A 13,788-nucleotide genomic window follows, 5' to 3' on the forward strand; every position below is an offset into this window, starting at 1 on the left:
CTAAAAAACGGCACACCGCCCCCAATGTATATTGCGTTCATTTGGGAGCTATCTAGTCCCAGTTTTCCAAGACAGGCTCCAGAGAAAACAGGTGAACCCTGAACAACATGGGTTTCAACTGTGTGGGTCCACTTACACATGGATTTTCCTTCACCTTCACTACCTCTGAGACAGCAAGACCAACCCCTCCTCTTCCTCCTCCTTTACAGCCTACTTAATGTGAAGACAATAAGGATGAAAAATATTTACAATGATCCATTTCCACTTAATAGTAATTATAATTTCTCTTTCTGATTTTCTTACTAATATTTTCTTTTCTCTAGCTTACTTTATTGTAAGAAGACAGTATATAATACATACAACATACAAAATGTGTTAATTGATTGTGTTATCAGTAAGGCTTCTGGTAAACAGTAGTTAAATTTTGGGAGAGTCAAAAGGTCTATGTAGACTTTTGACTGCCTGGGGGTCAGCACCCCAATCTCTGTGATGTTCAAGGGTCAATTGTATTCTGTTAGCTCACCAATGTTTATCTGATCTTATACTTGTCCTAACTTCTGATACGGAAAGGATAGGCCAGTAATATAGTAGAGTGCTTAGATCTGACTGTTGACCACTGGCACTCAAAGCCTCTCCAGTAAAACTGCCTCTGCCTTTTCACCCCATCTCCCACTGTGCCTAAAACCCAACACTCCAGTCAAAGAGTAATCATGTGCTCTTGCCTGAACATACCCCATACTTGTCTCCTACTAGTCTTTGCTCATGCCAGTCTTCCTACCTCAAAGGTTCTCGCTTTGCTCTGTTTACCTCTTGATAACTTATCCATCTACCAACCAAGAATTCTTAACATCTGAAATGATTCACAAATGGAATGGGATGGGCTCAGACGATAAAAATAATAACAGCTAATTTGGTGTCAGGAACTGTGCTAAGCATGCGGAATACATTATTCTCATAATTACCCAAGAGGGAGCTATAATAATCCTCATTTCACAGATAAGGCCCAGGAGGGTCAAAGAACATTCCCAAGGTCACTCAGCTGGGATTCTGACCCAATCAGTAGGACTTTAGAGCTGGGCTATTAACCTGTACCCTCTATGCCTCTAATGGTCCTTCTAACACTCTGACCCTGGCATTTTATAATGTAACTGTTTCTCCACAGATCTCTTTCTGAATGCCCCCAGTGCGGTGTAACCCCGCCTTACTCTGGAAGTTATCTCACTGGCCTCACCCGACGTATTTACATACTTTTTTCAACTCACCAAATACAGATGGTCCCCAACTTCCAATGGTTCATCTAAAAATTTTTTGACTTTTTGATGGTTTATTGGGGGTATTAAATGCATTTTAACTCATGATAAGTTTATTGGGATATAGCTCCATCATATGTCTTACAGCATGTATACTGGGTAAGCTTCATGAAAGCAGAAACTCTGGCTGATTTACCCATAATCAGACTGTCTGAGCTGCAGCAGATATGAAAGTGTTTTTCTTGAATGAACATCTTTCATGCTTCACACAGTAGCAGTGCTGTATAAATGGTTGTGGTGTGTGTTGAATACTGCTGTCCAAACAATTATAAGGAACATCAGTCAGAGTTTTTCACAGTAGCAGACTGGAACCCCCTTTCTTCATTGGGAGTGCTGCCCTGACAATCAGGCCAACTGGACAGTCTGTTCTCACCAGGCTCAATATAGGACTGAAAAGCTATCTTCTCCAAGTTGTTTGCATCACCTGAGGTCAGGAGTTCAAGACTAGCCTGACCCCCATCAATATGGTAAAATCCCATCTCTACTAAAAATACAAAAATTAGCCAGGCATGGTGGCACATGCCTGTAGTTCCAGCTACTCGGGAGACTGAGACAGGAGAATTGCTTGAACCCGGGAGGCGGAGGTTGCAGTGAGCCGAGATTGTGCCACTGTACTCCAGTCTGGGCAACAGCGCAAGACTCTGTCTTAAAAAAAAAAAAAAAAAAAAAAAATTAGGCTGGGCATGGTGGATCACACCTGTAATCCCAGCACTTTGGGAGGTTGACGCAGGTGGATCACGAGGTCAGGAGATCGAGACAATCCTGGCTAACACGGTGAAACCCCGTCTCTACTAAAAGTACAAAAAATTAGCCAGGTTTGATGGTGGGCGCCTGTAGTCCCAGCTACTCGGGAGGCTGAGGCAGCAGAATGGCATGAACCCAGAAGGCGGAGCTTGCAGTGAGCCAAGATCGTGCCACTGCACTCCAGCCTGAGCAACAGAGCAAGACTCCGTCTCAAAAAAAAAAAAAAAAAGTTATTTGTGATTTTTTGAAATCATTAAATTCTTCACTGGTGTCATGGTACAAACAAAATCACTTGCTTTGACATTTGGACAAGTCCTTTTAAAAAGTTGGTTTTTTAAAATGTTGTGTCAACCTTCCTCCCTCACTACGCTGACCCTGAGTGGTTCCAGTCCCATCATTCCAGAAACCCCTCTGTGTTCTTGTATCAAAAAAACACAAATCACTGGGATTGCTCTGTCATAGGGTAGAAGGGGCTCGAGGACAAAGTTTAGCTTAAAACCAGAGTGAATTTATTTCTATCACTTATGGTTAAATCATGATTTCTTTTCTAATTCCTAAAGCTAAACAGAAGAGTCATGCTGGAGACACACCATCATCTATGTCAATCAGACAAAATTAAAACAAAGACCAATATCTCCTTGCTTCACTTAATTTTGTTCTCGTTACTGCATGTGTGACACCAAGAACCACTTGCCCTTTGGACAAAAGAGTAGTTATATATAAGTCATGTATAGGTCTTGTTTCCACAGGCCAGGAACATGTAATAGCTCAAATTCTTGTTGACTCTATTTCTGAAATAGAGTCTGAATATGTACACTTATATCTGTCTCAAAGTCTACCCCCCAGGCCAGGCTACCATTGCTTCTTACCTGGGGAGTAGGGCAGTATCTGCTCTTAACTGACCTGCCAGCCTCCCCTGCCTATTCTAATCCTTTCTGTACACAGCAGCCAGAAGGGCTTGACACAAATGTAAAGCAGGGAACCCCGACCCTGTGCTTCAATGGCTTTTCCTTGCATGAGAATAACCAAGCACATTACCTGGCCTGCACGGCCCTGCATGATGTGATGTGGCACTATACAGATGACCATGTCCACCTCGGGCCACTCTCCTTCATACCTCCTGCACCCTGGGCTCACTGGCTTCCTCTCACACCTGAGCACTTGTTGGTCCTTTGGCCTGGAGCTCTCTTCTTTCGTCTCTCCAGGGCTGGCTCTTGTTCATCTGTTAAGTTTCAGCTAAGTGTTACCTTCAGAAAGTCCTCTCTACCTTCAGAAAGTTCTCTCTACCTACCCTTTCTACAAAGGTCTCTGCCTTCCCTCACCCACCTCATGCTATTTTCTATTACATTACATATTTTTTCTTCTTGCTCCTTTTTACACAAACTGCAATGATTGTCTTTATATATTGACTATTTATCTTCAATTTTGCCTACTGGAATGTAAGTTCCATGAGGGCACAGCCCTTGTTTATCTTGTTTGGCACTGTACCGCCTATAAACCTGCAAGACATCACATGGATGTAAACAATATCTGTGCAATGAATAAATTAATGAATGCCACGTTCCATCACATTCCAAGGTCTGCCATTATCTGGGCCCCGCCATCCTTTCCAGACTTATCAACCCGCGCTCTCCCACACAGACAATTACACAAGGCACACTGAGCCACTTGTTGCAGGAATAGGTCACTTTTTCTTGCATCTGAAATTTTATACCAGCTGTTAGCTCTTGGTAGGATGCTTTTCTTCCCTTCCCCACTCAAGTCTAATTCTGCTCAAGGATCAGTTAATTGTTACTTCCTCTAGGGTTTCAAAAGAATTTTTGAATGCACCAAGGCAAAGTTAAATGTGGCAACAATCTGTCAGAATAGCTGCCTTTTGGTGGGTGAGTCCCAGAAGTACACAAATCATGGCTAAATCATACCTTTATCTTCAATACACTACCTGGCACACAATAGGTGTTCAATAAAAGTTAGGCAAATAAGTGAGCTTAACTAAATTATTTACTGACAACTAACAACATCTCAGTCACTATGCTCAGTGTAGATTGAGGCTGAGGGTTGCCAATGTTGGCAGCAGCAAAGCCTGCTTAAGCATAATAACTAAAACTGCATTGCACAGAAGTCCACTGAGTGCAGAAGCATAAAGTTTTGAGGGTGTGTGAAAGGAGGAACGACAAAGTTCAGGTGAGACATGGAAGCAACAAGAAATGCAACACGGAGCGAGTCAGCCAGCACTTTCTGCTTTCACTTCTATCACTTTGGAAACATTTAGTCCAGAATGATCTGGGCGTTCTTACTTATGGTTCTAAGACAGCCTCCACATTCCTCAGCATGTGCAGTCACAATCACCATCTCCCCAAGAAGGCACAAAGTAAGCATCTGTAAATCCAAAGTTGGCTCTTTTGGAAAATTAGTGTTAAATAAGAACTTAAAAACAAACAAACAAAAACCCAAAAAACCCTTCACCTTTATGTGTAATAAAGCATCGCTTAACAATCAAGGTCACCCATGTCAATAACACGCCCTATGCAAAGCTTCATATCTTTTTAATTCCTAGCTTCATAAAGACCTTTGTCACTAACATCATTACAGGATTCAAGGGAGAATGACATAAAGTGAATGCGCAGGATAATTTTCAAAATAAAAGAGAAAGAAATGACACATCTACATATCAAACCACACAAGTCCTGTGTTTGATAAAATCACAATTATAGATTTGGTGCATTTAACCAGTCATACACATCATGCATTTGTGAAGGTGCCATATGGAGGAGTTGTGGAAAGTCAAATAATTCCTAGACTTTTTCTGAGTGCATGTGACAATGAATATTATTTACCCCTGTAGTATAGAAATTATGAAGCTTACGAGCCCATTGCTTCTTTTTAATAAAAGCTAACACATCGCAGCTTCCCACTTGACCCACTTCCCACTTGACCCTTGGTCTTTGCACACTCTCCTCTCTGGGCAGCTCTCTCCCAGTTTGACTCTCTACCACATGAAAGGAGACAGCTGTATTTCTAGAGCTGACAGACTTGTTTTTACTTGATAAACACACTGTATATTGTAGGGGAGGGAAAGATCACCCCATTCCCCTCCTTAGTTCTTACGTAGGCTCTTTGGCCCGATCCAGGAACCAAATTGACACAACACAGATTAACAAAGAAAGGCATATACATTTCATTAATTTTACACATACATAGGACTTCACAAGAGAGTAAAGTTCAAAGAAGTGACCAAAGCAACATGCTTTTATACATTTTAGACAAAAACAAACAAAAAAAACACCATGATAAATTTCTGAAGAAATGACAGGATAAAAAGGGATCTGGCTAGGGAAAATAAGTTCTGTGGAAGTGACCAGGGGCTGTATGAGTGTAAAACAAGGAGAAGATAAGGATTATTTCAGAAAGTGTATTTATTCGGACACATTGCAGCACCTAATCACAGTCTCCAGTGATAAGGAATATTCTCTTACCCTTGTATGGAGAAGGCAGGCCTCCCAAAAGACTCTTTATGGCTTGCTACGTGTACAAAAAGACTGGTCAGCTAGCCCTCTGCAATTACAGTTTTTCCAACGTTTTCAGCTTGAAATAATCAACATACCAATTTGGCATATTCTGGGATGGTATGTCCTTCACTGCTTCAGGAATATGCTTTCCTTTGTGCTTTAAGTTCCAACCAATTTTAATTATATGTTGCTTGTGCATAATATTGCCACTTCTAAAAAGCAGATCACCTTCTGAGTTAGAAAGCATATCTGCTTTCCCTCCTTATAGACACTTCCGAGGCAGAAAGGAGATAATTCCTATGCTCATATCAGATATGGGCTCATATTTCTGTTTCAAATTTAAGTCTGTGACCCGTACATGAGGCCAGGATTTTGCTAAGAGTGAGGAAGGTAGACTCTTTTTAAACCTGAGGCAAAACCTCAGAAATCATTTTGGGGAGGAAAAAAAGTCCTATCAAACCAGTATACTATAAATTAAACAATGTAGCATCAAAGGTAACTTTTCCTTTAGTGGTTACCCCTGAGTGGTCATGTAGCCATAAGAAAGTCACCTCCTTGTCAACCCATTATCAATCAAACGGTGTTCATTAAACACTAACTTTGTGCTAGAACCTGTTTGGTATAAATAATTCTGTTTTGTCTTCAATGTCTGCATTCAGTGCTTTGATTGTAATTATCTTTGAAATGACCCAAATCATTCCAAACAACTATAAGTGACTTTATAGTCAGAATAGCAAAAAACTGACTTGAACACACAATGTAAATGTCTTGAAGACAGAGTGAATTAAACTTTTTTTTTTTTTTTTTTTTTTTAACAACAATCAGTGGGCTTATAGAATAGAAAGAGAAAGAGGGGGAGAGTTTTTATCTTTTAGAATTGCAATGCAGTCAATAGTGATACTAAAAGCACAATCACCAAAAGATTACAGATGAGAACTTCAGATGAAAATAACAATGAAACAAAGCAAAATTCAATTAGTGGTCTTAGAGAATGTGAGATCAGAATGAGAAACTGAAAGTTTTTTTAGAATTCTCGTTAAGCCAGATAAAATTTAGAATTTTTAAAAATCCATAATAAAAACCAGAACAATGCTACCTTGCCAAAGTTGAGTTCAAATTTAGCCACTTAAGTCACCAAGAATCCATGAAACTTAGTTACCAGGGGAACAGAGCTCCTCCTCTTCAGAAAGGAGGGCAGTGTTTCTTTCAGATTCCACCAGCTAAAATCAAGATAAATGACGGTTGTTTAATATCCTCTCTTGAAGCTCTTACTGTCTTTAGTATATTTTAAAATAAAATAAAAACTCAACAATAATGGAGCTCAATTAAGCATAAATTGTGTGCTTTTTTGGCTGGGTGACTGCTCTCTACCGTTCACACTTGTACCGTAGAGCATTGCAATTTTTAATTAAGATCACTCATTCTTTTTCCCCTGAACCAACCAATGTTGAGGTTATTGTTTGGATACAACACTCTCCAGGATAAGACTTCACTTAACAAGGACTTTGTTTCTTTCAAGTACCAGGCACTCACTGGTTCTGAGTGTAGGCTGCCTGCCCTTCCTTAAAATGCATCTCAACTTTATTTTAGAAATAAATGCATGCATGTACTCACACTCACACACAAAATCTCTTAATAATTTTGTATATAATAATATGGTTTTTGTGCTCTCTGCCAACATAGAACAGAATCTTTAGTAAATCACAGAGAAACACCTTTATTTCTTGAGATTGAGATATGTGTGGCTTCTCTACTTTTCTAGTAATTACATTTAAAATGTAAAAGGACCAGACCTCATCCAACCTTTTATGCCTACTTTAGTGATCAGGGTGAAACATGTAAGAATAATATTGCAACACTAAAGCTGTGCTTCACTACTCAGCTAATGGTACCTATAAAGAAACTTCTCTTAATTAGCTTTACCCTGAGCTAACTTCCTTTGCTCTGCCATGTATAATTAAACATGTTAGCAAGACAGAAATGTGAGATGTAGCAGCTTTCACACCCAAATTTCCAACTCCAAATTTATAAAAAGTGTGGATTTTTTTTAGTTGAAAGCCCATCGTGAAGTGTTTTACTTTTACTCTAAAAACTTTCAAAATTACATTAAAAGAAGAAAAAGAAAAAGGGCAGTAAAATTAGTAATGAGAGATGAATTTTCAGAGAAAAGATTCTACAGTAGTCCCTTCTGATCTGCAGTTTCCTATTCAGTGGTTTCAGTTACCCGCGGTTAACCTTGGTCCAAAAATATTAAATGGAAAATCCCAGAAATAAACAATTCGTAAGTTTTCAACTGCAAGCGGTTCTGAGTAGTATGATAAAATCTCATTGTGTCTCACTCTGTCTCTTCTGGGGCATGAATCTTTCCTTTGTCCAGCACATTCTGGCTGTATTTGCCATTCACCTGTTAGACACTTAGTAGCTATCTCTGTTATCAGATCAACTGTTGTGGTATGGCAGTGCTTATGTTCAAGTAACTCTTCTCTTACTTAATGACAGCCCCACAGAAGGGTAGTGATGCTGGAAATTTGCGTATGCCAAGGAAAAGTCCAAAAGTATCTCTTTTAAGTGAAAAGTCAAAAGTTCTTGATTTAATAAAGAAAAGTCCTATGCTAAAGGTTGGCAACACCTATGGGAAGAATAAATCTTCTATCCATGAAATTGGGAAAAAAAGAAAAATTCATGCTAGTTTTGCTCTCACACCTCAAACTGCAAAAGTTTCAACCACAGTTCATGATAAGTGCTTAATTAAGATGGAAAAGGCATTAAATCTGTGAAAGAAAGACATGAACAGAAATGTGTTCCTACTGATGGCAATTAGGTTTGGCACCATCTGTGATTTCAGGCATCCACCGGGGGTCTTGGATTGTATCCCCTATGGATAAGGGAATACTGTTGTATATCAAACAAAATCTGAGGTGCCCAGCCAAGGATAGCGCTGCTTCCCAAGAGATGAGACTCCCCTATCCTTTCTATCTTCCCAAAGGGTGCATGTAGTATACGCTCATTGGTCTCTCCCTTTCAGGAGTGAATCTAAAAGCCACAATATTGATGGAAGGCAGGAAATGTCCAGTATCTGGGCTCTGAAGAATCTTGAGGGTAGAATCCAGCTCCAATCATACAGTTCCTCTGTATGGATACCTTAAACAAAATTGTATTTTATCCTTTTTAATTTGGCATCCCTTAGAAATGTGAAACTTCCTTGTGAAAAATTGCTCCTTAAGGAAATGAACTTTTTTATTGTAAGCCTTCCCATTGTCTATACATAACTAAGAAAAGATCAGTGATAGTTCATGGTGGTTTTATAATAGGTGAATAAATCAGTTTTAAAAAGCTGAATTTTATATGCATTTGAAAACCAATCTGGGCACTATTTTCCTAGGAAAAGATTCATTTGATTAAACAAATTTTAACCTTTAAAAGCCATTTTTTTTTTTTACACAAAGGACTCTTTTGTGATAGTTGGATCAATTTACACATCCAGAGCACATGTGCATAGATAAAACTTCACAGTAAACTATCCTGTTACAGATAGCTTTTCTTACACATAAAAATACATTCTGATGAGCAATCTAGGGGAAAAACAAACAGACAAAAAAATATGATACACAATTCATACTCTACTCTTACCAGAATAACCTACTGTTAAAACATAAACTGGGCTGGGCACAGTGGCTCATGCCTGTAATTCCAACACTTTGGGAGGCTGGGGCGGGCAGATCATGAGGTCAGGAGATCCAGACCATCCTGGCTAACACGGTGAAACCCCGTTTCTACTAAAAAATACAAAAAATTAGCTGGGCGTGGTGGCAGGTGCCTGTCTTCCCAGCTACTTGGGAGGCTGAGGCAGCAGAACGGCGTAAACCCAGGAGGCGGAGCTTGCAGTGAGCCAAGATCGCGCCACTGCACTCCAGCTTGGGTGACAGAGCGAGACTCCATCTCAAAAAAAGAAAAAAAAAACCCATAAACTGAGGCAGGATAAAATTTTATTTGAACGAACAACAATTCATGCATTGGGCAGCTTCTAACTGGAAGTGGTTCACAAGCTCCACAGAGGGAACATGACGGGGAGGCTTTTATAGGATGGTCACAAAAGTAAAGCAAATCAGTATGTGACTGGTTATAGCTATATAATTGCCTTATTTGCTCTATCCCATTAGAAAGTCACTCAATATATATACATAAGTTTGTCAGCTACTTCTGACTGGATAGGCTTCAGTTCTGTTTTTCTTTAATATAGGCATTTGCAAGCAATAGCTTAAGTTTCCCTTGTCTTTGCAAGCCAAGCAAGGTTTAGGTCACTTACGAGGTCTGATACCATCTGTTTCTTTCAGGTCTAGTCTCCATTTTAATTCACTTTAACACTATCCATAAGAATATTAAAAACAGACTGCAGATATGCAGATATTTTAACAATACAACCTTTTATAAATACAGGAAAGAATAGTGTTGACAGTCTAAATTTGCTTCCTTGAGGCATTATCTGTTTGACCAGAGTGAATAATTTGATTTGAAACAAAGAAACAAATACTACTCTGGGGAAGCTGTGAAAGGACATTCAGAGTAGACAAAACCTCTTTAAACTTTTCTTCAAGGTTTCATCTTCACATACATGCTAGTTTGGTTACTTTGACAGATTGGTCAATTTAATCCAATACAGTTTTATGGGTCTGGAAAGTGCTTTGCTTGACTTTGACCGTATGTGTCATGTCAGTAAAATTAAGTTAAAAGCTAATTCATTGTGTCCACTTCGGGGTTATTTCCATCATAAGGCATTATGTTTTTACTTGGGTTGGATGGGGGAGTTCCTCTGAATTGACTAGACAGATGGGAGGTTTAGACACAGTTTAATATTCTGTACTTGCAGAAGCAACTATTTGAGGACGTTGATTACAACTAATTTCAAGCTAGCTCCAAAGTTGGTTCTCAGCCATTTAAGTCAAAAGATTAGCTAATGCCATTCCCTCCAGGGGTTCATTGTCCAGTTTTTCTGTGTATTCATTTTGTTTTTATCTCCTGCCTGTCTAGTACCCACCCCCGTGTCCCACCTATGCCTGAATTCTTATTGTGTAAACTCTTTTGTATGGGAAATGGCCAGCTCCTGCTACTGACCAGAGCCTTCCCTCTTGCCAGAGCCTGAAGGATGGAGGCCTCCTGGCTCAACAGATCATGCAAAACTGGACGTTGTGCTTAGCGTTTCTTGGCCTTTAATCGTGTCCCAGTTACTTCTCTTTTCTTTTGAGACAGAGTCTCACTTTTGTTGCCCAGGCAGGAGTCCAATGGCTCGATCTCTGCTCACTGCAACCTCCACCTCCAGGGTTCAAGTGATTCTCCTGCCTCAGCCTCCCCAGTAGCTGGGATCACAAGCGTGCGCCACCAAGCCCAGCTAATTTTATATTTGTAGTAGAGACGGGGTTTCTCCATGTTGGTCAGGCTGGTCTCGTACTCCTGACCTCAGGTGATCCGCCTACCTCAACCTCCCAAAGTGCCGGGATTACAGGCGTGAGCCACCATGCCTGGCCGTTCCTTCTCTTTTCTAAGATTTGAGTTCTCATTGTTAATCTGGTAATTCTCTTTTTCACGCCAGATAACCAGAACTGGTTTCTGCATTGCTAACTGGGAGCTTCCTAACTAAAAGAGCCTCATAAACAGTTAATTCTGCTCTAGATGCTGTACAAGAAGAGGGCAGGGGGTAAGGGCAGGGAGAGAGAGAGATTACAGTGATAAAATGAAAATGCTGTTTCAGCCAGGAAGTTTCTTCTCCCCCATCTCATATATTAAAATGGGCCTGATTTTCTAAGTTCAGCATAAAAGCCCAGTAAGGAATATTAGCTCTTCAGTTAATGTCATTCACACAAGGAATTTGTCAGCAGAGTTTGTGTTTGAACTTTTCATGTCATCTTATGCATCTCAGAGGGTATTAAACTCCATAAAATATAATCCCAAAAGTGAAATATTTCCCATTTTTACTCTATAAGTGAGTCTTAGGGAATGGGAAAAAAAGCCATGTTTGGCTTATTCCTAAAGAGAGAGTAAACAGAGATATTTATTGGGCCAAATAATGAGAAGAATCACAACCCTTAGGGTTTATGTTCCAAAGGCCTCCAAATCCCAACAGGTCTAGCAAAGCAGAACAGAGAAAGGGGCTGAATATACATGATGAGAATAATAGAAGCAAGTGGTTAATGGTTTCCTTAAATGCAGCAGACAATGGCTTATATGCACCTAAGTATCCTATAGTACTGAGACTTACCAAGAAGAAAAGGTGAAAATGGAACTTGAGGCCCCTGGAGGACATGTTCTCAGCTTAGCCTGCTTGCTTTCTGCATAAATCTGACCTTTCTGTAGGTGAAGTTCTTCTTTACAGCCCAGTTTCTCCTCTTAGTTGGCTACTGACCCCCACAGCAGCAGCCAACATCTAACCAATGACGTATTTCTTGTACTTCCCCAAATCCCTTTTCTTTAAATAAGGTAATAATAACCCAAACTTGCATTTTTCAGCTGAGTGCTTTGATAGCTGCTTCTCAAAAAACTACTTGGAAGGTAAAGGAGTTTTCTTTTCGAGACTTCGATCATAAATACTCCATGATTCACGCAGCTCAGTTTGGCCTAAATTAGTGCAATGTTATGGCTATAAAGGAAACAGGAAACCTGTGTTCCAGGGACAAACTTCTGGATCTCTCTATTCTCAGTGTCCTCTCCTATGAGGACACAGGAGGGTTGGGCTACCTCCATAGAATGATAATAAAAGTTTGCAGTCAAATAAATGTGGAATTGTTGTGTTAAACATCAGGACATTTCATAGCATGTAATATACTAACACTCAGTATAAATCTCTAAGCAGGGTAAGTGGGCTCAGAACAAGGCACAATCTCTCAACTCATTTCACCATCTTGAAAAGTTCTTCCCTGGAGCACAAAGATGAACTAAGTAATCACTGCATTCCTCGCAACATTTTTACTTTCTGATCAGGACAATATGATTCAAAGGAATGATTAAAGCAGGGTAAGGGAGTCTTCTTACCCTAAAGAATCCAAAGGTCACTACATAGACACCAGTTTATGGCTTAGTGATGTAAAACAGGTGTGATTCAGAGGCAAGTTCATGTAGGTTCAAATTCTGTTTCCACCTTTGGTAGCTGTGCATTCTTGGATAAGTTACATCACCTCTGAGCCTCAGTTTCTTAATCTGTAAAACAGAGATACTAACATGACTTCATAGAGGTGTTTGAAATAGGTTATCTAAGATGATTAGCACCAAGTGTTACATATAATAGTTATTTCAGTTATTCACTGATTTATCTCAATTACCATTAAGGTTGAGACCTGGCCATCATTACCTGGTTAAGGAAGGGGTTTGACATAAAAAACATTCCAGGTTTCTTCCCAGTTTAGGACTTTATAATTGGCTTTATTTTTCATGTTTCAATTACATAACTAAAATCTCCTATTCCATAGATATCAGAACACACCCCACCTAATCTCTGCTAAATGTTTCTCTGTACTCTGCCTGTCCCGTGAAACAATTCCCAAAGCCTAGGAGGGTCTTCTATGATGCAGATACCAAAATGATGTGGGTCAGAAGTAACTCATACATCCATGTCGTCAGAGGTAAACTATACAAAATGCAGAGTACACTACAGAGTGATCTGATATGCCAAGGAGAAAAAAAAAAAATCTGATATGCCAACAAGAAAAAAAAAAGTATATGTTGTTTCTCTACTAAAGAATGTCACCGCATATTGATTTTTCTAGTCTTTTAAGTAGCCTGTGTTCAGAATTTAGATCAGTGTTAGGGAAATTCACTTATAAATTCACATATACCTGTATATAAGGATAGAGTCCTGTATATAAGGATAAAGTCCTGTATATAAGGATAAAGTACTAGCTTAAATCTGGAATGAGTAAAAACAAAGCGTAATTAAAGTTAAAAATGCCCCTCTGATAAGACAAACACATGCTTTCTACCCAAGGGTGCAGTTAAAGAAGAATAATAAAAGATCCCTCTAAAACCACTGATAGGTAATAGACTCCTACTGACTACCTAAAAAATGATGCCAACCCAAGCAGCTTAGTTTCTTCCAGCAATGGAAGTACCCATTTCTTTGGGGCTATCTTTCCTTCAATGGTGATTTGAGAAATACCTTTCATTTGTATTCCATTTTGCACAAATAAAAAATATATTTAAAGCTCTATAATTAGCTGTCCTTTGCTACTGTAAAATTC

General features: G+C 39.4%; 1 protein-coding gene across 21 annotated transcripts in view; it reads right to left on the reverse strand.

The window, feature by feature from the left end:
* The window catches only part of FHIT (fragile histidine triad diadenosine triphosphatase), a 1,490,910-nt gene that overhangs the window by 350,608 nt on the left and 1,126,514 nt on the right, over positions 1-13,788 (reverse strand). Inside the window, exon 1 of one of the 21 annotated variants that reach the window (XM_077990328.1) lies at positions 11,817-12,088. Within the exon in view, the coding sequence (XP_077846454.1) occupies positions 11,817-11,861 (45 nt within the window). The 5' untranslated portion in view covers positions 11,862-12,088. 21 annotated transcript variants of the gene reach the window in all.

This window comes from Macaca mulatta, chromosome 2, assembly GCF_049350105.2.
Source record: "Macaca mulatta isolate MMU2019108-1 chromosome 2, T2T-MMU8v2.0, whole genome shotgun sequence".
NCBI classification, from domain to species: domain Eukaryota; kingdom Metazoa; phylum Chordata; class Mammalia; order Primates; family Cercopithecidae; genus Macaca; species Macaca mulatta.